Source organism: Hippichthys cyanospilos, chromosome 8 (genome assembly GCF_059441005.1).
Source record: "Hippichthys cyanospilos isolate Australia breed blue-spotted pipefish chromosome 8, RoL_Hcya_1.0, whole genome shotgun sequence".
In the NCBI taxonomy this organism is placed as follows: Eukaryota; Metazoa; Chordata; class Actinopteri; order Syngnathiformes; family Syngnathidae; genus Hippichthys; species Hippichthys cyanospilos.
This window is the reverse complement of record NC_142376.1, coordinates 21,662,464-21,686,285: the sequence shown is the minus strand read 5'-3', so window position 1 is coordinate 21,686,285 and position 23,822 is coordinate 21,662,464. Positions and strand designations below refer to the sequence as shown.

General features: G+C 38.6%; 2 protein-coding genes across 7 annotated transcripts in view; one reads left to right on the top strand and one right to left on the bottom strand.

Moving 5' to 3' along the window:
• Nucleotides 1-11,668, top strand: part of nt5c2a (5'-nucleotidase, cytosolic IIa) — a 42,048-nt gene extending 30,380 nt beyond the window's left edge. For both annotated transcript variants that reach the window (XM_088422320.1, XM_088422321.1), the window contains exons 11-18: nucleotides 41-82; nucleotides 222-329; nucleotides 520-586; nucleotides 1,386-1,556; nucleotides 9,174-9,225; nucleotides 10,182-10,242; nucleotides 10,463-10,639; nucleotides 10,720-11,668. In XM_088422320.1, the coding sequence (XP_088278446.1) occupies nucleotides 41-82; nucleotides 222-329; nucleotides 520-586; nucleotides 1,386-1,556; nucleotides 9,174-9,225; nucleotides 10,182-10,242; nucleotides 10,463-10,639; nucleotides 10,720-10,938 (897 nt within the window). In that variant the 3' untranslated portion in view covers nucleotides 10,939-11,668. The remainder of the gene's footprint in view (nucleotides 1-40; nucleotides 83-221; nucleotides 330-519; nucleotides 587-1,385; nucleotides 1,557-9,173; nucleotides 9,226-10,181; nucleotides 10,243-10,462; nucleotides 10,640-10,719) is intronic.
• A 2,151-nt stretch (nucleotides 11,669-13,819) lies between these two features.
• Nucleotides 13,820-23,569, bottom strand: borcs7 (BLOC-1 related complex subunit 7). Of its 5 annotated transcripts, none has more exons than XR_015866495.1 (7): nucleotides 23,519-23,569; nucleotides 22,724-22,890; nucleotides 22,380-22,442; nucleotides 20,532-20,575; nucleotides 19,914-20,020; nucleotides 19,195-19,252; nucleotides 13,820-19,089 (listed from the first exon to the last, which is right to left on the bottom strand). XR_015866495.1 is itself a non-coding variant. In XM_088422319.1 (6 exons), the coding sequence occupies exons 2-5, from the start codon at nucleotides 22,853-22,855 to the stop codon at nucleotides 19,216-19,218; spliced, it is 276 nt and encodes a 91-aa protein (XP_088278445.1). In that variant the 5' UTR covers nucleotides 22,856-22,890; nucleotides 23,519-23,569; the 3' UTR covers nucleotides 13,820-19,089; nucleotides 19,195-19,215. The 5 variants fall into 5 exon arrangements, 2 of the variants coding, with proteins under 2 accessions (XP_088278445.1, XP_088278444.1); XR_015866494.1 differs by having other exon boundaries at nucleotides 19,195-19,215; XR_015866496.1 differs by lacking the exon at nucleotides 19,195-19,252.
• Between the last annotated feature and the right edge of the window lie 253 nt (nucleotides 23,570-23,822).

Below are 23,822 nucleotides of genomic sequence, written 5' to 3'. Positions count from 1 at the left end.
AACATATTTACTCAGCTTTCATCACTTTTCTTTTAAACAGAAAATAATGACCTACTTGTTTGACTTTCCTCATGGTCCTAAGGTAAATACAATTTAAAATTGACGTGCTAAACATGAATATTTATTAGCACCCTATGGGCAATCATTTGAATTACAGTATAATCAGTCTTGTAGTACAAATGTCACCTTATGAAATGTATGTGTATTTGCTTCTTTTTTAGTCAGGTACAGTCCACAGGCCCTGGCAGTCTTACTTTGACTTGATCCTAGTAGATGCCCACAAGCCTGTATTTTTTGGAGAGGGAACAGTCTTGCGACAGGTTGACACAGTGAGTATATGGCCACAAGGACTGCAGTGGGTGAAGATGGTAATGTGGGTGGGCTGTAATGGAAACTGCCCGATACAAACTTTAAAATATCAGAATAGAATTTTTGTTATTTTTTTCCTTTAAATTAGTTTCACACCCTCAATGAATATGTTGTTAGGACGGACTTTGATTATGTATTCATTTATTTCAGACAACTGGCCGACTCAAGATCGGTACATATACTGGGCCCCTCCAACATGGGATTGTTTACTCTGGAGGTAAACCTAGTTTAAGAACCTAATTTTAGAAATGAACTGAAATACCCATACAACCTCATCAGCGTGCATCAACTACAATTTTTCTTTACTTTTTTTTTGTGTCGAACATAAGTCAGAGCAATATCTAGATCACGTTAACATTTTCTGTGTAGTTTACTGTAGTGGTTGAACTGCTGGTATTGATAATGCTTTTCTTTGTAATTTTAACACTTGAAATTATATCAAGTGTCAAAATGTAGTTTAGTTTATTTGCACTTAACCAAAGAAGAAGCACAATCAGAAATGATCAGAATCATCATGTATCTTGCTTTTACTCAGATAAAATAAGATTCAACTTCTAATTTGAAATGGATATTCTAGATATTGTTTGTTTGATTAGATCATTGTACAGTAACTACATGGATTCATGGCTCTGCTTTACTCCCAGTCTTCAAACTCTACTATATAACAGTTGTGAGAAAAAAATAGCTTAACACAATTTTATTTATAGAGCTTCTGTCAGATTTCATTTTTTCTTTTATTTTCCTTTTTTTAAAATCACAGTACCCCTCCGAGAAACATTCTGAAACCATTTCTTCTGTCTTCACCATTGGCTGGGATGCAGTCAAACGAATGGCTATTTATCAGGAAATTTTGTCCAGGCATGCAAACATCATGCTTTTTTTCTCACTGATTTAACATGAATAATTTGTATTATTTGTCAGATTGAAGTTGTTTTTATGACCGCTGTTTTTCTTAGAATAAATACGGTAGCAGTAATTTTATCCATGTGTGTAAGTGCTGTTGAATATACTTACAGGTTCTTCTGACATCGTATGTGACTTGTTGGGGGCTAAGGGCAAAGATATCATCTACATCGGTGACCACATCTTTGGTGACATTCTGAAATCCAAGAAGCGCCAAGGCTGGAGAACTTTTCTGGTCATACCAGAGCTGGCTCAGGAACTGCATGTGTGGACTGAAAAAAGCTGTAAGAATACACAGAAAAACCATTCCCCAAAAGAAACAATGCATCATATTCTGGCTCCTTATGAGCCATTGTACCGTTTCTATGGTTACAAAACATTCATTTCGTTCATTTAAAAAGTTGCATTAATGTGAAAGGGCAACCGGATCCTGTTGCCTTGTGCACTTCCTGTTTTCCTACCGAGCAAAATTAGGAACAGCAAATTGGTATATGAGTAATTGACTGTGTGAGCCCCTAACTTTCTAAAATGGCGACAATCAACAAAAGGAGGAAAGTTGACTGCTAGGGCTGACGGTTCCAGAATGAGTGGAAATTGGACTATTTCTTCACTGAAATACGGAACAACTGTGTCTGCTTCATTTGTAAAGAGACAGTGGCTGTTTTTTTTTTCAAGAGTTCGATGTGAAGCGACGTTACCAAACAAAACATGCTGACGTATATGGCAAGATCACAGTAATGAACACAGCGAGAAACTGAAACATCTTGAAGCTAGTTTAATCTCACAGAAGCAATATTTTACAACTTTTACCGACAGCTGGATAAGGACAAGTTCCGAGAGATTCGAGCATTTGGTAAGAAAATGCTAAGCTTGTTCGGGTCGACGTATTTGTTTGAGAAGACATTCTCGGTTATGAACTTAAATTAGAGCCGTGTGAGGACACGGCTATCGGACTCTCATTTACAAGACATCTTGCGGATCCATACTATTGCCTTAGAGCCACACCTGGACTTTGTCCTGCACTCCAGTTCTCAGTTTCACCCATCACACTCATGCAGGCAAGTCATTTTTCATTCACGATAAGTCTGAAAATGTTTTTTTTTTTTTTAACTTTTCACTCCAGAATAATAACCATTTAAAAATCCAATCAACATGTATAGTTAATAACGTCATATTTTAAATGAGCCCTGCACTCGTTGATATGACTATTACTTGTTCATATCTCTGTTATTGTGTCTAAAATTTTTATAAATATTAAACTGCCATGGTGAGACATTTTTTTATGTTTCAAATGTAATTTGCACCCAAGAGTACAATTACTTCTGTTCAACTGTTACAAAAAAGTGAATTAAAGAGTTTAAAATCCCGATATCGGGCAGATATCTAACACCAACAGAGGGACGACCCAGGACACGCTGAAGGGATTATGTCTCGGTCCGAGTACTTTCCGGGTTTTCCAGGAAAAATGAAGAATATTTCAAATAAAAAAGAATTTAAAAAATGTGCAAAAATGGAAAAAAAATTGAAAAAAGCAAAAAAGTACATTATACAGTACTGTATTCATCAAATAACTAAGTAATATTAGTTAATAACTATGTTAAGAATTCTTCAAGCGTTAGCGTTTGTGACGTTTGTTATCTTATTTTGAAATGTGTGCTTTTAATTTGTCGGGTCGTGTTGCATTTCCGTTTCCTGTTTTACGTTCTCTGCGTCATTCGGCTTGTTACAGTGACGTAGTGAACGACCACGTAAGCTCATATTTATAGTTTATTATCATTTATGTTGATAACGCACGCTACTGCCTATGTTCAGTAAGCGACGAGTGTTTATTCGGTTGTTGTGTTCGTTTGTGTAGAGGTTGCACTTTATAGTTAGTAGTTGTTGTTAGTTGTTGCTAACCTGCTAATGTCGGCTAAAAATACAGTAAATTCATAGATTAAAGTTCGGCAAGTATTTATATGTTAGTTTACTGACTTTAACATTGTTGTTGATTTATTACTCAACAGATACTACATGATACACCATACATGAGCCAAAATAAATGTGAAGTTCAACGTGATGACTTGCGTTCTCTTTCACCGGAGTCTTGGTGCAGACAGCCAGTCCTGAGAACAAATTCTCAACAAACTAAGTACTGGTGCTTGAGCTGATGAAAGAGACTTGTGGTTGGGATGAGCTTTTTCCTGTGGCAATGTGCAAAGAGTGGCAAGAATGGAAGAATGGCTTGCAACAACTTCAGCAAATTCACATTCCAAGACCGTACTTTTCATTTTCATTGGCAATTGCAGAACGCAAGCAGAACAGTATGTTCTGTGACGAATCGCTCAAAGCAATCGCAGCTGTAGCTTACATGCAAGCAATCAACAAGGATGGTCTCACACAGTTTGCCTTTGTTTTTGGAAAGGCCAAACTGGCTCCCAAGCCTGAACTTACTATTCCTAAACTTGAGCTGTGCGCAGCGGTGATAGGGGCGGAAGTGGGAGAGCTAATAAGTGAGGAAGTGAACATTCAAATCAGTGCCATGCGTTTCTTCTCAGATTGTAAGTCTGTACTTGGCTATATTTACAATGAGTCGCGAAAATTCCATGTTTTCGTCAACAATCAAGTACAAAGAATCAGATGAACCATACAACCAGCTCAGTGGAAATATGTCCATACTGAAAGCAACCCTGCAGACCACGGCTTGAGATCTCTTCTGTTACCTCTCGCCCAACACGGGGTGGGGTTCTAAGTAGTAAACGGTGGACAGTGATGTTCGCTTGTGTGAGCACTACGGCCGTTCACATAGAGGCCATAGAGTCCATGGACACCTCTAGTTTCATCAACACTCTCCACAGATTCTTTTACATTCGGGGGAATGGAAACAGTTAAGGTCAGACTGCTGAACTAACTTCAGGGGCGCCTGTAAGGAGTTAGGATTTGACACCTAAGATTCCCTCGGATCCGAACGTAAGGTCACTCCTTAACGGTGTCTGCAAACATATTGTCGACATGCAGATATACGGCAAGCAGCACGCACCAGTTGCACGCATCAACACAGTTTGTGATGATTACGCATTCAGAGGTGAAGCTTGACTCGTTGCTACCTCCCCTCTCGTTTCATCCCTGTATTTGAACAGGAAATAGGCAAATTCAGTGACTTTAACGATACAAAATGTTTGAAAAAAGTCATAGATAAAAATCAATGGACAAATATGAATATAAATTTAATGTTATAATTCTTTTTGTTTTTTACTTGTCATGATGACAGGTGAGGCTCTGCCTCACCTGCCTCCCCTGACCTCACGTCCCTGGTTTAAATGACAGCTGTCAACCAGCTAATTACTTTCAATATCCGTCACATTGTACGGCACTTCACGGACAGCGGGAGATCATAGCTTTCACCGCCGAACAAGGCACAGATCTATGCTCACGGCTGCACTTGACTTCCACGTCTGTTCCTTTCGCCCAACACTGCTACCAACAATTTAAAAAAAGAAAAAAATTCATATATGTACATGTACATGCAGATATACGGCAAGCAGCACGCGCCAGTTGCACGTATCAACCCAGTTTGTGATGATTGCGCATTCGGAGGTGAAGCTTGACTCGTTGCAGCCTCACCTTTTGTTTCATCCCCGTATTTGTACAGGAAAGAGGCAAATTCAGCGATTTTGACAAAACAAAATATTTGAAATTAGTCATACATAAAAATCAGTGTACAAATATTAATATAAATGTAATGTTATGATTCTTTTTTTTTTTTTTTTTACTTGTCATGATGACAGGTGAGGCTCTGCTTCCCCTGACCGCACGTCCCTGCACTCTTCGCATATGGGGGGCAGTTGGGAACTTATAATAGGGGTAGCACGAAGGATCTTAGACCGTCAGCTTGCCCAGCTCAGATCACAATACCTCCCCCTACGAGGCCTTAACAACATTCCTGGCCAAAGTATCTGCAATTATGAATGGGAGGCTGCTGGTTCCTGTGTCAAGTGACCCAGACACACCATTCATACTCACTCCTGCAACTCTTTTGACTCAAAAAGTTGGTGTGCTTCCAACTCCTCCTGGCGACCTCATAGAAAAGGACCTTTACCGGCGACAATGGAAACAAGTTCAGCATTTAGCCAATTGTTTTTGGCATCGCTGGCGAAGGGAGTACCTCTCGACTATGCAATGTCAACACAAGTGGCAATCTGCAAGACGCAACCTTCAACACCGGGATGTTGTCCTCCTCAAGGATCACTGGGTGGAGAGAAACCAATGGCCGATGGGACTCATTATAAACGTTTTTCTCAGCAGTGACGGCTAGGTCAGAAAAGTGGAAGTTAAAGTGGTTCAAGATGGAAATACGAGAGTTTACCTGAGACCAGTAACTGATGTTGTTCTTCTGTTGTCAGATGCTATACAGCAGGATTAGTTTGGGGTTCTAGTGTGACATCTCACTGATGTCAGGTGGGGAGTGTTCTGGCTCCTTATGAGCCATTGTACCGTTTCCATGGTTACAAAACTGTTCATTTCGTTCATTTAAAAAGTTGCGTTAATGTGAAAGGGCAACCGGACCCTGTTGCGTTGTGCACTTCCTGTTTTCCCACCGAGCAAGAAAGTAATCTTGAGTTACAACTCCTACGTCCTCAAGCCTTGAGCCAAGCACAGCCTGTATGTACCGTATTTTTCGGACTATAAGCCGCGACTTTTTCCTAACGATTTGAGCCCTGCGGCTTATAGGCCAGTGCAGCTTATCTGTTGTTTTTTTTTATTTTATTTTTTTTTGCTAGCCATCAGCAAGCAAATGTGTTTGAGGTTTCAGTTTATGGAAAGACTATGAAATATAACTGAAAAGATGTTAATCAATGGCTGTGCTCAGAGAGTTTTAAAAATGTACTAAAAAAATATATGTCTGAATTGAATATGAGAATGTATTAATTTGTGGTAAATTTTTGAGCTGTAAATTTTATATACAATACACAGTATATGTGATTGTATTTATGTATTCATGATTGTATATATGAATTATGTGGGATGCATTTTTATGTTCACTGATATAATCTATCAAACAAAGGGAGATAAAATAAGATGCTATTGAAATACAGTAGTGATTTTGATTTTGAACTGTTATTTAACTAACAGTATTCTGTTAGTGTTGAAAATATTCATCCATCCATTTTCTATAAATGTTGGGACTAAACATGCAGGCAGGTTCACGCTGTTAAAGAGAGGATGTTGCTGTTGGCAGACAATTACAGAATAATTAAATAACAAAAAAATAAAGTAAAACTTCCATGTTCTATCTTTTTGCACAAATATCTCATGTCAGTGCGGTTTATCCGTGACAAAAATATTTTCTTTTGCTCATATTTTACTGCTGCGGCTTAGGCCTATATACAGGTGCGGATTATAGTCCGGAAAATACGGTATATATGTTTATGTTATGTTTAGAGTTTTACACGTTTGTTGGGGTTATTGATTGAATGGTTGTATCACAAAAACGGTGGGAATCAGTTTAGTTATGGGGATCAGCATCGAGCTATCGATTAGTATCGAGCTAGCGGATAGCGCAATAGCTCACAACCGTTAGCATTCTTGTCTAACCTCGTGCTATATCATGCGTCATTCAAGTGGGGCTCGTTGCTTTGTCGTATTTTATTTGCAGCAGCATGTAAATCGTTTTTATGTCTTTCTTGTTTCAGTTTCACACCTACTTTAATCATTGTAAGTGATTAAAAAGGGGAAGAATCACAAACAGGTGTATTTATTGGAGGAGTTGCCTATCTGCCTAGCTATCTGTAACATCAGTGAGGACAGAATACATCATCATAATTAGCTACCCACAGGCATGATTAAAAAAAAATTCATGTGCAACTATTTATCCTTTTTTCGCTTGTCCACATCTGGTTTGCGAGTTCACCAGTTAACTGTGAGTCCCTCTACCATGTCCCTGGTTTGACACGGGGTTTTCCAGTACAAATCACTAATGTCCAAATATAATATGATCCTCAACCTTAGTATAGACACCCCTGGTCTAGGAAGTATCCAAAATACCACTGCCAAGTATTTGAAACCCAAAGTGTAACTTGAATTTGGATATGGCTTGAAGAAGTGAACTGATTCACATCTAAATCTAAATAAAATAACGTTAGTTATTTCACAAACTGCTCAGAAACATTTGTTTCTGCAGAAGCACGACACCATTACGATGCTCAACTGCAAAACAACAGGATACTGGTAGACTATCATTTTACCAAATATCACAAATATAAAAACTTTAAATAAAATACATTGTAAACACTGGAGATGCTTATTTATAAATAATTACCATCTACGTTAGCTAGTAGCATAATTGTTTCCACTGTGAAAGTGGCAAATTATTTCTTTACCCGAAAAACAAGTAGCCAGTGGACAAGCATTGTCCATGTTTTCCTCAACTGTCCACGTTTTCCTTTTGGTTTTTTTTTTGTTTTTGTTTTTTTTTGTTTGTTTTTTTGGAAAAGTTTACTTTCGGTCGTAAATGGCCTGGCTGTTTTCTTCAAGCAATGCCTCTAGAGTCCCTCTGAACAAATTAGAGGATGCAAAGGTGCTGACTCCCCTGAAATTGCAAACTGAAATCGGATTCTTTTTGTTTCTCCAATGAACAAATAAAAACGCTTTGGTGTTGTATCATTTGTATGGAGCCTGCAAAGCTGAGTCTAATGGCCTTGAATATATTGAGCTGTTACAGCAGCGCACAGAGGATTTAAATCTGATTGGACAAAATAATAACTCACAAAACACTGTAGGCTTCATAGCCAAGTCACATGCAGTTAAATGAAGAAAAAAAGGTTATAAATCCATGTTATATAAATTTGAAGAATTTTAAGTTTTTAATGCTGGTCAGTTTGATGACAGTTCTGGACTGCAGGCAGGCCAGTCCACTACCCACACGCTTTAACTACAAAGCTATACTGTGGTAACACGTGCACTACGTGGCTTGGCATGATCTTGCTGAAATTAGGACGTCCCCGGAAAAGACACTGCTTGGGTGGCATCATGTATTGCCCCGAAACCCCAATATACCCTTCAGCATTGATGGTACCATCACAGATGCCCATAGCATGGGTACTAACATACCCCCATAGCATTACAGATGCTGGCTTTTAACCATTGCGCTGGTAACAATCTGGATGGTCTTTTTCCTCTTTTGCCCATAGTACGGTACATGTCGTCCATGATTTCTCAAAACAATTTGAAATGTGGACTCCCTGGACCATAGCACACTTTTCTATTCTGCGCATGACTTTACGTATGATATTACGTATGTCTTTTGCTTTGCATGTTAGAGTCATAACTGACACTTGTGAATGTGGCGACGAACAGTGTTAACTGAGTCAAATTCAGTCAGTTTTCTGGATTTTTCCTGGATTCCACGCAGTAATATTCATTACACCAGCGGTCCTCAACACCTGGTCCGCGGCCCAGTACCAGTCCCTGGATCAACTGGCACCTGGCCACGTGGGCCGCACCCAAAATAATGTTTTGAAACTGTTTTAGTTTAACAGTTCATTCATTTGTGCTTTGTCTTTGTTTGCCTTGATCTACATAATACATCTACATAATAAAAAGGAAGGATGATGTGGTTTGGAGAGCAGTCAGTCGGTGACGCACGTGCCCACCCTCCTCCCACCCCCTTTACACAGCGATGTCTGGTTTGGTTTTCTGTTTAGGTACTTACGTGGACAAAGTTCTCCACTTTCTCTACATCTCTACATCTGATGATATGCGTGGTTATTGTAGGTGATGGATTCTCTAAATTCCTTGCCATTAAACATTAAGAACCATTGTTATGAAACTGTGAAAGCCTTAGCCTTTTGGGGATGCTCATTTTATACCATATCATGAAAAGTTGTTTTTGACTAATGTTCTAATGAAGGTTCCGTTTTCAGCTATATTTGAGGAGCTTCAGTCTCTGGACTGTTTCCTTGCTGAGCTATACAAGTAGGTTTGTTTTATGAGAGCGTGAGTAGAGCTAGTTTCCTGTTAATCCAGTAGGCTATGTCTTTGTATTGCACTGTATTGCGTGTGAATGTGTTGCTTCTGATAATGGTAAATCTCCACGTATTCTATACACTACAGGCCAAAGCTTTACAAGTAGGTTTGTTTTGTGAGAGCGTGAGTAGAGCTAGTTCACTGTCACTACAGTATGTGTTTGTATTGCACTGTATTGCGTGTGTATGTGTTGCTTCCGATAATCGCAAATCTTCACATATACTGTACGGTACAGGCCAAAATGTTGGGACACCCCTTTGCATTCAACTTCACAAAGTCATGATGGCCTCTGGTTATTTTTTTTTTTAGTTAGCTGATCGGTTCTTGGCATGATATGAATTTTAACAGGTGTATAGTATAATTTTTAACCGTCGTCAATTAGAACTGTCGGCTGTGTATTACCCCGCCTCTAACGCCAATCCCTAATCCTAAACCTGCACAACTCAATTTATGCTCCCTACCCAATTGATAAAGCAAAAAAATTCCACTAATGGACTATGATAAGTATAGTGAGAATCATTTCAGGTGACAACCTCTTGAAGATCATCGAGAGAATGCCAAGAGAGTACAAAAGAGTAATCGGAACAAAGGGTGGCTATTTTGAAGAAACAAATAATATTAAACACGTTTTCAGCTATTTTACCTTTCTTTTGTTTAATACATAATCCCACATGCTCATTTATAGCTGCCATGCCTTCGCCGTGAAGCTTCAATGTAAATCGTCATGAAAATAAAGAAAACGCATTGAATGAGGTGTGTCCAAACATATGGTCTATACTGTACATTACGTTTTTTTCTATACCCGATTAATTAATACCGTTAATAGTCTTGTCATAAATTAATGTCTTGTCACTATTAATGACAATTGACGTCATTTTTTTGTTGTTGTCTTTTTTTAAATACAGGCATCTGGATAGCAGCAGTAATGAGAGGCCTGATATCAGTTCACTCCAGCGACGTATTAAGGTGCAGCCTTTTACAAAGGGACTGAAAGTGGCCACCACCTTAGTCCCATACTAGGACCTTGTCATTGTCAACAAATGACAAGAGCTTTCAAAGACACATGATTACATATTATCTAACGTTTCGCAATTGACTCAATTTCGTTTGACTTTAAAGCCTCTCAGTGTGCAGGCGGAATATCAGTATGCTGACGAAAAAACATGAATTATCCTGTCCCTTGCAGAAAGTGACACATGACATGGACATGTGCTACGGCATGATGGGTAGTCTGTTTCGCAGTGGATCCCGTCCGACGCTGTTTGCCTCCCAGGTGATGCGGTATGCAGATCTGTACGCAGCGTCCTTCATCAACCTGCTCTACTACCCCTTCAGTTACCTTTTCAGAGCATCACATGTGCTGGTGGGCCGTTTGCATGTCATTATTATGAGTGGTATAAGGAGATTGTTGATGCATTATGATGTTAATATATTCACTCTCAGATGCCCCATGAATCAACAGTGGATCACATACATGTAAATGTTAATGACAAAGAATCCCCGTTGGCCACAAGAAACCGCCATGTGGTGGACTTAAAGGAGGTGGAATCCAAGCGAAACCAAATGAGCAGATCCATCAGCGAGATCCAGCCCCCGCCTTTTTTCCCTCAAGCTCCACAGGAGATCACCCACTGCCATGATGAAGATGATGACGAAGAATAGAATTGGAAGGCAAACTGATTGGCTCTATGTCACAGGTGTCAAACTCAAGACATTTTATGGTCATTTTATGTGGCCCGCAAAATGCTGATTTGACTTCCAAGTTTCAGACTTGAAATACCGAATTTTTAAGATGCCAACTTTTTTTTGTTCTCAATCTGTCTTTTGAAGAGTTTTTACCGGCCTCTGATTCCAAAACTAACTGTTTGACAGAAATGACAGAAATAATAACTACAATCTGGCCCACGATAGAAATGAGTGTGACTTTATATTCTACAACACAGGTGTGAAACTCAAGGCCCGGGGGCCGAATCCTGCCAGCCACATCATTTTATGTGGCCCGCAAAATTCTGATTTGACTCCCAAGTTTTTGGCTAAAAGGCCGAACTTGCAAGCTGTCTTAATTATTTTTTGTTCCAAATCTTTCTTTTGAACAGTTCTTACCGTTTTTAGTTTTTCAGTTTGAGAACAGTTTTCAAAACTAGATAAGAGTGTGACAAACACACTTAATATTTATTCTCGCCCTCTGGCAGTAACTATAACTGTGGCCCACAATAAAAATGAGTTTGACACCCCTGTTCTACGGCAATGCGCAAGTGTTCTTCTTGCTTCTTCTGTTTTTATGGTATTGAAAAGGACACGTACTGCATATTCAACTGCTCTCTTGTTCATTTTATTTGTACTCTTTAATTGTACGTTGAAACAATAATGACTAAATGTCCATTTATTGTCATCGGTGGGAAGCAAAGTGATTTTTATTTTATTATTATTTTGGAGATGTTGGAAATTAGTTACTATTTGAACAACAAAATACCCGTACTGCACTTTGGTTGTAGCATGACTGAAAACTGCAGGAAATAAGTAACCTCTGATCAAATTAGCTTTATTTCTCCATCCATCCATTTCCTATAGCCGCTTATCCCCAAAGCACAACACATCGTTGAGTTGTTTTGCTTTGTTCAAATGTAAGCATGGCTCACAGTATGTGCAGCCTCCAAAGTTTGTCATCTCCCACAGTTTCCACATCATTGTTGCCATTTTTAAGACACAAAAAGTAACATTGACAGATTGCTGTTTTTCTCAAAAAGCAACATGTATTCAGTGTTGTCAAAATGTAAGAAATAGAAACAAAGACAAAGCAAAACTGAGGTCCAAACTACGTATAGCCTCGAGTGTTATAAGGAAAATGTTTCAAAGAATTTATATATGGCGTTCATAATAGTAGGTTCTTGATCTTGACTGATTTTGACACTTGCACAGAATATTCTGAAAAACGATGACTTCAAACAATGAAGTCCCCAGACTGGTTTTAATAATAGGTCAGCAAGACCTACTGCCAAAAAGAATGAGTCGATTGACATAACTCTAGTCTAGTTGTACGTAACCTTTTGAAAAGATACACTGAGACGTCAGCAATTACTGTAGATTGTAAGATGGTTTGAGGATTTGTCCATGTTATTTTGTCATTATCCCACCAATTATCTTCCGCTTTATCCCAGCTCAGATCACGGGGGCAAGCAGCTTTGTCCAGCTCCTCTGGGGGGGGGGGGGGGGGGGGGGGGGGGGCGGGCGTTCCCTGGCCAGCCGAGAGACATAGTCCCTCCAGCGTGTGCTGGGTCGTCCCCGGGGCCTCCCCCAGGTGGGACATGTCAGTTTCTCGCCTCTTTTGTCATTTCTGTTGGAAGAAATTAGCCAAACCAACAGAGAAAAAAGTGCAATCAAAACAGAATGGTTTGGTGTTTAGATTATTCACAGTAGCATCTTTTGCTCAGATAATAGCTAAATTACATCTTGGCATTCTCTCTATCGGGTAATGGTGTGGATGATGGATGATCATGACCTAGAATGACCTTGCTTTCACAATTGTGCAATGCACACTTACTGTACTTTGGGACATCCCAACTTGTTCATTTGTATTTGAATGTGTTTTCAAACTTTTGATGGTACTGTAAGCTCAGATCTCAGGGCCATCAGCCAGTGCAATATAAAGATGCCAAAACGTATGTGATGGAAGATCAAAGGCCTCAAGGCATAGAAGCTCAGGCCACTCAGGTATTGCAGTCTCTGCTTTTACTTATTTTCCTTTCCTCATCTACATTGTTTCTGCTGTCATGTAAAAGATGGTATTTGATTCAAATCAGATTATTAATGCTATTGCACAATTTGTCACCCAAATACTGCTGTAGACACACCCAAGACTTTCAAGTGAGCTAGTCATGTTTTCATAGTGGATTAGAAGCAATTTTACATCTTCAGAACAGTTAACGTCGCTATTATCTTGATTGCTCTAAAATGTTGATTGCTTTTGTTTAAGTAAACCAAATCCCTTTATTTTACTACCAAATGACGAAAGCATTTGAATACATTTGCGATTTTGTGGGAGCTTGTTTTTTTTTTTTTTTTTGCGTTTATGCTGAATTAAAATGTTTTTACACTGAAGTGATAGTTTTTGATTTTAAGCAAACTCAAACACCATTCAGTCTTGTCATTATAGCATGAGCAATTATTTCGGTATAATTACACAAAATACAACAACCACATCCAAATTCCAGCCTTTGATAAGGGCCTAAATGTAGGCTGACCCTCACCAAGACCAAAACTCTCTTCCTTCTTCTCTTCCTTGGACATCACCTATGTTTCACTCCTCCACAAAATCGACGAGGAATGTGCTGAGAAGTTTGGGGTATTTTTCCATATGGCAGAACTAGTCCTCAGTGCAACATGTAAAAATTGTGACAGTGTTACCTTGTTTAACTGTTTAAAATAAAAACGACAATACATCACATTATTATAAAGCTTTGAAGAGACTTTTAGGTGTTTGCTTGGGGTAACATTTTGGATCTGAAAAACTGAATAAGGTTCCATAAACAACAGATATGAATCGTATGGTTCAACAAGTTTATTACAACATCTTAAATGAGTTCAAATTTGACAACTTTTTTTTTTCTTTACAAAAGCGTTACAATCCTTTCCAATAATCATCTATTTTCTGTAGCCGCTTCTCACGTGGGTTGCAGGCTTGCTGCTGCCTATCCCAGCTGTATTCGGGCAGTAGGCGGGGAACACCCTCAACTGCTTGCCAGCCACACAGGGACAAACAACCATTTGTATACAATAATTAAGAGCACAGGTGTCAAACTGAAGGACAGATCCAGGAGCCAGATTCGGCAGATTTGTCTTCAACTTTTAAAAATTTGGGAGGGAGAAAAAAAAACATTTTTTTGTTTCCAGTCTTTCTTTTGAAGAATTTTTACTCACTTCTGATCCTAAAAAGAGGTGTGTGATGAACACTTAAAATTTATTTGACTTCACAGTCATTCCAGCCCTCAGGAACTAGAAATACAATGTGGCCCATGATAAAAATGAATGACACCCCTGATTTAGAGGGAAGGGGGGGGGGGCTTGACTTGTACAAAGATAAAAACGCTATTTGCAGAGTATTTTTATTCATAGATTAATAAATCCAAGAAAGCCTAGGTGCCATTTTGTTTCAGCTTCTTTTTCTCACCATGGTAATTGTCAGAATAATTGTAAAAATTTTGATTATACATTTGCTATGATTAATATAACTCCTTGCAATGAAGAAATGCTTTGCTATACAATAAATATAACTGCTGGCTTTGCTATGAAAATACTGATGCACTGCTTGAAATGAAACAATGTGTGCTATGAGAAGGTTGCCGTCTCGAGCTTCGCTGTGGGAAGGACGACTAGCCTGATCAAGCTTGACTACAGTCAATGTCATTTTGCTTATCTACAAAATATCTTGCCACATCATCACATCATACACACACATAGAAAGACTTGTGTACAGGGTTCCAGCCATGTTGTGTTTAGGGTGGGAATCTTTTTATAAATTAGGAACTTCGAAAATCAAATAAAAAGAGAGGTTTCAGACGGGCTGCTTTAGAGCGCAGTTAGAATTGATCTTGCGCAGTCTTTTTCTGCTCTCCTCATGCACGAGAAAGAAAAAAAAAATGCTTTCTCTCCTTCTTTGTGTATAGTTTCTCGCAAATGTCCAACAGGTGAACATGACAGTAATATATTGCAAAGTACACACACTAAACAATCTACACTCTATAATGGTGCAGTCTGAACTAAAAGCTTACATTCACTTTCCTTTTTTTGTGGTGCAAACGTTATTTGCTAGCATCTACATGTAAGTAAAAAAGAAACCACAGATTAATTACACACTTCAACAAGATCTTTGCAAACAAGTACTGTACATAAATGAAAAATTACAGGATATCACTTTTTAAATTGAAATTTGCTATTATATACGATATTTAACTCCAAAATCAGAGCCACATCTCCTTTTTATCTAACAGCTTTTTATACAATAAACTAGAAAACACCTCTCATATTGACACTCTGGAATTAAAAAAAAAAAAAAAAAGTTTGGAATTAAGTAAGCAAGTGAGTTTTTGCTCGGAACGTCATCTGCAGACAACAAGTCTTAACTTCACAACATTTGTTCAAGAAAATATGCATGCCGTGTTCTTCTCCAGTTATTTATGTACACTAAGTACAGTGAATTTTGATTGCTGGAAATACTAATTTTATAGTAGTATGTTTGGGTCCCGGAAAGGGAATCATTATTTCTGATGTTGATCTTGAGCTGAATAGTTGGGGAAAGCTGTGAATACCGCAATTATTCCATGTAAAGAAACACATTGAGAATGCTCATTTGAGCACGTGCAACATTAGGTAACCTCTCACCATCAGGTGTCAGGGACACCTTCAGGGTCACACAGCTGTTTCAGCCAAAAGACTGCTGATATGTCCGTCCTTTCATTCATTATCAGAATTTGGCTGATGATGCAGTCAGTGAAGGGCACTTGATAACATTCCCAATGTTATGGACAAATGGACATATTTACTGGCACTTCTTTTATTGCACCCGAGTACAAGTGGATTTTCCCCCCTAACTTTCAACCCCCATAACCCCATTTGTAACCGCATAACTCAAAAGACATTTTTTTTCCACATATCTGAATAACATTCATTTGAACTCGGAATTAGCAACATTAATCTTTTACAATGCTTAAAATGTTCATAAATGCCTCTAATTTGATAAAGTGTGCATTTGTTTCAGAGCGTTTGCACAGAACATCGCAGAAATGCGCTTTCGTCAAGCGCTGCCTTTTTTTTTCCGAGGGACTTCAAGATTCAAGATTTTTATTGTCATATAAACAGTACTACAATAGCACACATTGAAATCCTTCTTCTGTTCACTTCCCGAGTAGTAGACTGCATTCCACAATCGAGCAAATAAAAAAATAGCAAAACAACAAACAGAAACAATGGTGCTAATAATATAGTGCAAAATATCATGTAGTGCAAAACATGATTTCCGCATGCAGTAAGAGGCAGATTAGCGCGTGAGGGATTTGTTGAGAATCCGGACGGCTTGTGGGTAGAAGCTGTTTGCCAGCACTATGACTTGTCTCCTTCAGGCCATGGACGTGTGCTTGAAGCTGGCGTGGATGTCGGCAGGTGAGGGGAGAAACAACGACTGACAACCTTTCAACCTTTCTGATCTCACTTGGGTCGTACCTTGGGTAAAGTACATCCCAAGTAAGGTCATCAGCAAATAATTTCCAAAGACCTCAATTTCAAACAAATTGGATGGGTTCTAAGATGACTATCCCTGGAAGAGCAGAGGATGTTTGGCCAATTGAGGATACGCGAGAACGTCCCGATGTGAAAATGGAAGAACTATTTGGCGTGTCAAATAGTGGATGATGACTTTTAGGGCTTTTTGCCAAATTCAGATTCAGCTGTGTAAATAAAGCATTGAAACTTCAAATCGTTTTATTGTTGAAACATTTGTTTCAGCATTTGTGTCTACGCGCACATTGCCTCACACTTACCTCGTTCCCCCCTCGCTCATTGATATACGATGAAGAAATGTGGCTTAAAGTAGCATAATTTCATCATTTTAATAACACACACCATGTGCTTTAATTGGATAGCCTTTTTTGTTGGGTGTTTTTTTTTCAACAAAAAAAAGCAACGGGTGGGTAAAATCAAATGAATTCCACTTGTTTTTGGGGTTCAAAAATAGCCCAAAAAGTTGTGTCAACACAGTAAATGCAAGTATCTACTCTAATGTGGACATGAAATTATACTTAATTATAATATGGACATACAACCATCAGTTTTGTTTTTTAAATTTCAGAGTATGTATAACCAACTGGGAGTGGGCGCCAAAAGAATTTTGCCTTGGGCACCACATTGGCCCTGCATGGAGAGGTGTGAGTGGCCTTGGGGCAGCATGGCTCACTGGAAGATTGGTCGTTTTGCAGCTCAGAGGCTGTGGGCTGATCCCCAACTATTGTGACCGTGTCCGTGAGCGAGACACTGAAACCCCGTTCCTTCTGACACTGTCATCAGGACGTAAATGACCACGTAGCGTAAAGCGCTTTGAGTACCAAAAGTAGAAAAACGCTATAAAAGTGAAAATCCATTTACCTCCATGGTGAAAACCAGGATTTGAAATGGATCCTCAATGGCAAAAAATGTCTTTCGCGTTTTCAGAAAAATGTAGCAATCATTTACAAGGCACACAAAGATATGACAAGTGTGTTTTTCCGTAGAACAAATTTATCTTAAAGATGCCAATAGTTCAAACTCTCCCATTGCTAAACTTCATCCTCAAAATAAAATGGTGTATGTTTTTAGTGTTCTTGATCAAAGGAACTATGTAGGTCTTAGCAACATCTAATGGCAAAACAAAGAAATAATTCATTAAAAAAAAGGAAGAAATCAAACTAAGGTTCGATAATGTTAAAAATGTTCTAACACATCAATGTTATTTTTTCCAGTGTAATTGTAGGTCTAGTAATGTGTATCACATTTTATGGGTCGTACTAGCCTAAATGGAGGCAGACATGTTTCGACGCCGTCTTTGTGCAACGGATACCCTAAGGAGAAGAGCTTCACGAGCGGAGTGTAGTAATAGTAATAGTGGTGGAAGGTGGTCTCCTGGTGACACCATGGTGTACGTGCTTCAAAACCGTTGCACTCTTTTAGTTCACAATTAGATGTCACCAAATTCTACACATGATCACTTTGAATGACATGAAAATGAACCGTATTCTTGATGTTCAAAATGAAAATCATATTACAAAATGACGTAAAATTGCCGAGCCAGAAGATCCGCACAATATCGGATTTTACAACCACTTATACACATTTGGCGGTTCCCACTCTTCTGTAATATTTAATGAATGTGATTATTTAGAATATTTGCAAGTTAGCAGACACATTTTAACAATACAAATGACAAAAAAAAACATGTAATACGAAAAGATCCCAAGTGAAAGTAGATTTACTGTTGTCCATATCCTGTACCAAAGGGGGCACCAACCCTTTTGAAAGCAAGAGCTCTTGGCACCGAGTAATACCTTCGCTACCAGCAGCCGTGTTGGTGACCCCTGCTGTACCAGAGTAAATGATCAAAACACAATTTTGCAAATAATCATCTCAGAAGGCCTAATCCTGAGGCAGTGAGCTGTTGGACAATATAAATACAAAAGTTGTTGGTACTACTTTGGTTAGCTAAATTAGTTACATGGGAGGGAGAAGGTGTTACACAAATATTGGACATACATACAAATAAACAATGCTAACAGCGGTCAGTGTCCAACAAAGCAAAACATTACTTATTACCTTTGTACAGGAATAATATCGGATTGTATTGTAAAGAAGGCACAGAGACAAACGTATTTTGGCAGGATGTTACGAAATCTAATATGAGAATAACACATTTGAAAGGAGATTTACTATTGCCCAGATAACAGACGGAAATGATCAAAACTTAATCTTACAAACCATTCTCCCCATTCCTGAGGCAGTACAAATAAAATGTTTGACAACATGTTCCTATTGCTTTGGTTACTTCAATTAGTTTACATGGGAGAGAGAAAAATATTGCAGAAACAAGGTATTGAACAAAAACAATAATAGACATGATGTAACAGCGGACAGTAATATTACATATGACCTTTGTACAGGAATAACATTTTGCTAGAACTATTGTACAGAAGGACAGTAAACTGTTGCGGCTGGTCTTATCTTATGAAAACAAACCCAATTGTCTACTTGAGCAGATGCATCAGCTGATCCTGGAGGTTTTTCGAATGCTCGACACTGAACAAAAGAAGAGAACAGCAGCATCATATTAGCTAACGATGAGACAGATGTACACGAAAGTGACTTTTTTCCGCAAAAGCACAAGAAAATGGTCACACTTACTTCTTTTGGATGGCCTCCTGCCTAAATGAACACGCAAGAGAGAAGGAAGGGTACAGTGCTGTAAAAATACATTGTTGTTCCCCTCTTGATTTATGTGGGTTTGATTTTTTTTCATATTTATCACTCGCAAAGGTTTCATTTTATCAAGCCAATTTTAGTATCACACCAAGACAGTAAGGATGTATGTAGAAAGGGCAGCTTCTAAATGACGATTACAGATTTGGGAAAACTGAGTTGGGGTTCACAAGCCAGACCCAAAGCTGATTGCCACCACCTTGGCAGAATCATGACATCACTTACATCACAGGTGTCAAACTCAAGGACATTGCGGCCAGCTCCAGCCTGCCACATCATTTTGTGTGGCCTGTAAAATGTTAATTATGACTTCAAGTTTCTGGCTAAAATGCCAAACTTGTCTTCAACTTTGAAAATTTGGGGGGGAAAACACAATCATTATTTTCCTTCCCTATCTCTTTTGAACGTTTTTACCAGGCCGTGATTTCAAAACGAGCAACACACTTTAAATTGATTTGATTGGCAGTCATTCTGTCCCTCTGACAGAAACTATAACTACAACATACACAAAGGCTCCTTTCAAAATTGATAAAAAGCAACTTCTTGATGCTCGAGACTTTTGGAAGTATTGGGCATACACAATGCGGTCCTTCCTCAGGACCAGGACAACTTGATGAAGAAATAAAATGGATTCTGCTATTTACCGGAAGATCCTGAAGGAGAACGTCCGGCCGTCAGTTTGCGCTGTCAAACGCGATCGTTCTTGGATCATGCAGCAGGACAACGATGCCAAATACCCCAGCAAGTTGACCTCAGAATAGCCCAAAACAAAAAAAATGAAGGTTTTGAAGTGGCCGTCAAACTCCTGACTTAAATTCAATTGAGATGCGGCCATGCAGGTCATGCTAGAAAAGCCTCCAGTTTAGCAGAGTTCAAACAATTCTGCAAAGAAGAGCAGTCCAAAATTCCGATACAAGACTTTGAAAGACTCATCACCAATGATCACAAACATAAGATTTCGGTTACTGCTGCCTAAGGTGGCACATCTAGCTATTAGATACAAGGGGCAATTTCGCTCTCACGTAGGGTCAGATAGGTTTGTATAGCTCCCCCGATCCCCGATAAAGAAAATCATCATTTTGAAAATGCATTTTATACATCCTTGGCTTGTCTCAGTCATTCTTGATTTGAAGAAGTGATAAATATGCAAAAAAAAAAAAAAAATCAGAAAGGGGCTAAATACTTTTGCACAGCACTGTATTTCGTCTTGCAAGTCTAAATGTTTATACATTTTAGTATTTGCATGAGATCAAATTACTTACTGATACTGTAAATGCGTTGTGATAATGGACATTTTCCTAAGACTCTGAAAGAGAAATGAGATCAGATTTTTAGTGGTACTGTCTAGGTGTCTGCAACACATTGCCTGCCGGACCATTTCAAGCCGCTCACCGAGAAGTCAAAGATACAATAACACACATTTTATTTGTCACTCAGAAAAACTGACCTAAATCCCCATCAACACAAACTAACAGGTGTCCTACTCCCGCCTAGGATTGAATGATTTCGATTCAAGAGAATACTGACATTCAAACTATACACATTCTTCGGAATTCAAATTATCTACTTACTATGTCTGGGTATACAATTTTACCCATATTACATAGCATCGGGTATACAATTTGGCCCGCACGCACGCAAGCACTCTCTCACGCACTCACTCACTCACGCCTATCCATCTGAGGTGAGAAGCTTACTTTATTCTATCCTTATTTCACGTGGCCATCAATTAAAGAATTAATCCATTACCCCTCCATTCATGAAACTCTGTTTGCTGTCTTTTGTATGAGTATATACAATTCAAATATTTGCATTTCAATAGGTATCATACTATTAACGGTCTCAATTCCACACAAATTGTGGGTACACTGCAGGACTGCATAACAAATCAAATTTTAATCGTGATCACGATATTGGCTGCCGCGGTTAATTAAGGTGATCTTCAGTAATATTAACATTGAAAAAGTCAAACACTTTTTTTTTTGGTACAAGTCAAATTAAGCGCTTTACCACGCTACCACCAGGGGGCATTGTTTCCTACATTTGCATAACCAAAGCAAACTTTTCTCGCCCTAATATATTATTTGCCGGTGTAAAATGACATTGGGTTTCTCACCTGATTGCTAATATATGCCGTGCAAGCTGTCAATTGAGACCCATTTTGTAAAATCCAACTGGCAACAAATTTGAATAAATTTGGCATGACGTGACCGAAAATGACATTTTGACTGTTAATTGATTAAAATTTGCTTGAAAGTAAATAATCTGCCTGGTTCTAAATAGGCTTATTTTTTTTTAAATCTTTTTTTAAAAAAAGGCCAATAACTAGCCACGTTGATGAATAACGTGATGAATAATTATGATTAATAATAATCGTACAACCCTAGTACACTGTATAAAAATATATACGGTTTGACTTATTTTCCCTTTAGCATATTTAGATTTGGTGTGGTCAAAAGTTAATTCATATGAATAAAGTCAAGTTTTGTTAATGGTGTGGTCCTTGGATTACGTTATGACCTATTTTTAGGAAATTCCAGGTTTAGGCAACAACAAATTGCATCACAAATGATTGCATCGTGTTGCAGTGTGCTCAGTAAAAAAGCATTTTTTAAAAACAGGATAATGGTAGGCATCATTTGAGATTACATATTGCTAAAATCTTGTCTCGTCTCGTTCACTGAATCCCGTGAGACATTTCATCTCATGGGATTTGTGTCTAATCGCAATCTCTACATAGATGTCTCCGTCTTGCTAGCACCAGCGACGGGAAATTTGATTTTGCAATGAAATTACATACTTTCAACAGCATGTGGGGAAATGCCTTGTTTTGACAATGCCAAAGTTCAACTTTTTGTTGCAATTCGGTTTGCTTGTTATGCATTTTTTTTAGTACAATAACTGAATTGAACAGAATTCCTTCACAGACGTAATTAAAATTAATTGATGTCCCCCGAACCAGAACAAAAATATATAAATAAATAAAGCAGGAGTGCTTTTACTTTCTGTATCCAATGCATTGATACCTTATTTTAATGATACGACCACATTGAGTCCAAAACAAAAACGACAAGTGTCTAGAATACACCCAAATCTGTTTTCATACTTACATCCTCCGAGTGTAGGATGGCGTCCTCCTGAATTACCATATTTCTGGCTGCTTGACCTAAAAGCTGGAAGCCACCACACAAAATATTAGGCAGTCAATATTAGGCACGAAATATTAGGCATGATCATTACACGTCCTAAATTAACTTTTCAGCCTAATATTTTCGTGAAGAAAATAAACATTAATTTTAGGCCAAAGGTGATCACATATTTGATCATCAATTCGCTATCAAGCGCGTTGCAAATACAGCTAATAAATTATTGTGATGTGCTGAATAGTGATGTGATGGTAGTTCCGTTAAATGTGAATTGCTCAGAAATACCAAAAGCAAACCCATCAACCCACCTCTTGACTGCGTGAAGCCTTCAGCACTTGTCGTGTCAATGCGATCACGTCTACGCTGCAAGAGCCCACTTTATCGGATAATATTCCTTTCACAGATTGTCCAAACCGAGGTTGGGTTTCGGAGGACGCCATGTTTGAATTGCTTTGGTGTGACGACGGCAAGAGACCTGGGACAAAACAGTGCGCAAAATAAATATACTGTACTACTGTATTACTTCCATCTGCCCTAGATATATCTATTACACTCTGGGCAGATGCCCAGTAAGCCAGCATCTTTTGGGTCGATGCCTTGCCATTTAACTATGATTTCCCACCATTTTACCACAAGAGATTGGCTCACAATTTAGACAGAGCAACTCAATAACCCATTTACGTTAAAGATGGCAAAAATGCACTAATTAACGTCAATATGTAGTAGCTAAGGTTGACTGAGTTATGGCTGAATACAGGGCAAAATGCTCAGAGAGATTATTTTTTTAAATTTAATATAAATACCGGTCAGCATTCTCATTTAAATGAAAATACATACATTTTTATGTAATGTAGAACAATGCCATATATGGGGGGGTGGGGGGGGGGGGGCACTCAATTATGGGTAGAACAGAAGACCCTGTCGGCTGTAACGTTTCCTGTGACAGGGCATATAGCGATTGGAGGAGGGTGTGGAAGGGGACCCCAAAAAGGCAGGAAGTCTAGGAGGCTGTGGCTCAAAAATGAAGTTTTAATAACAAACTGAGAAAAAGAATAACTGAAGAAAACCCACACAAAGTACAATCAAAACTGAAATGAACTCACGGAAATAAGCAAGGGGTAGGCAGAAACTCTAACAGCACGACATATGGACAACAGAGCAATGACCTGACAAGAACTCAATGCAAACAGGGGACTTAAACTTCACACCTAACGAGGGAACACGTAACAGCTGGAGCGAGACGAAAGGCAGGGGAAACTGATTGGATGACACGGTAAACAGGCAGGTGGACAAGATAAGACTAACGAGACACAGACAGGAAATTAAATAACAAAAAAAATTATAAACTTCATATACCATCTTTTTGCATACAGATCTGATGTTATTACCATGACAAAAATATTTTTT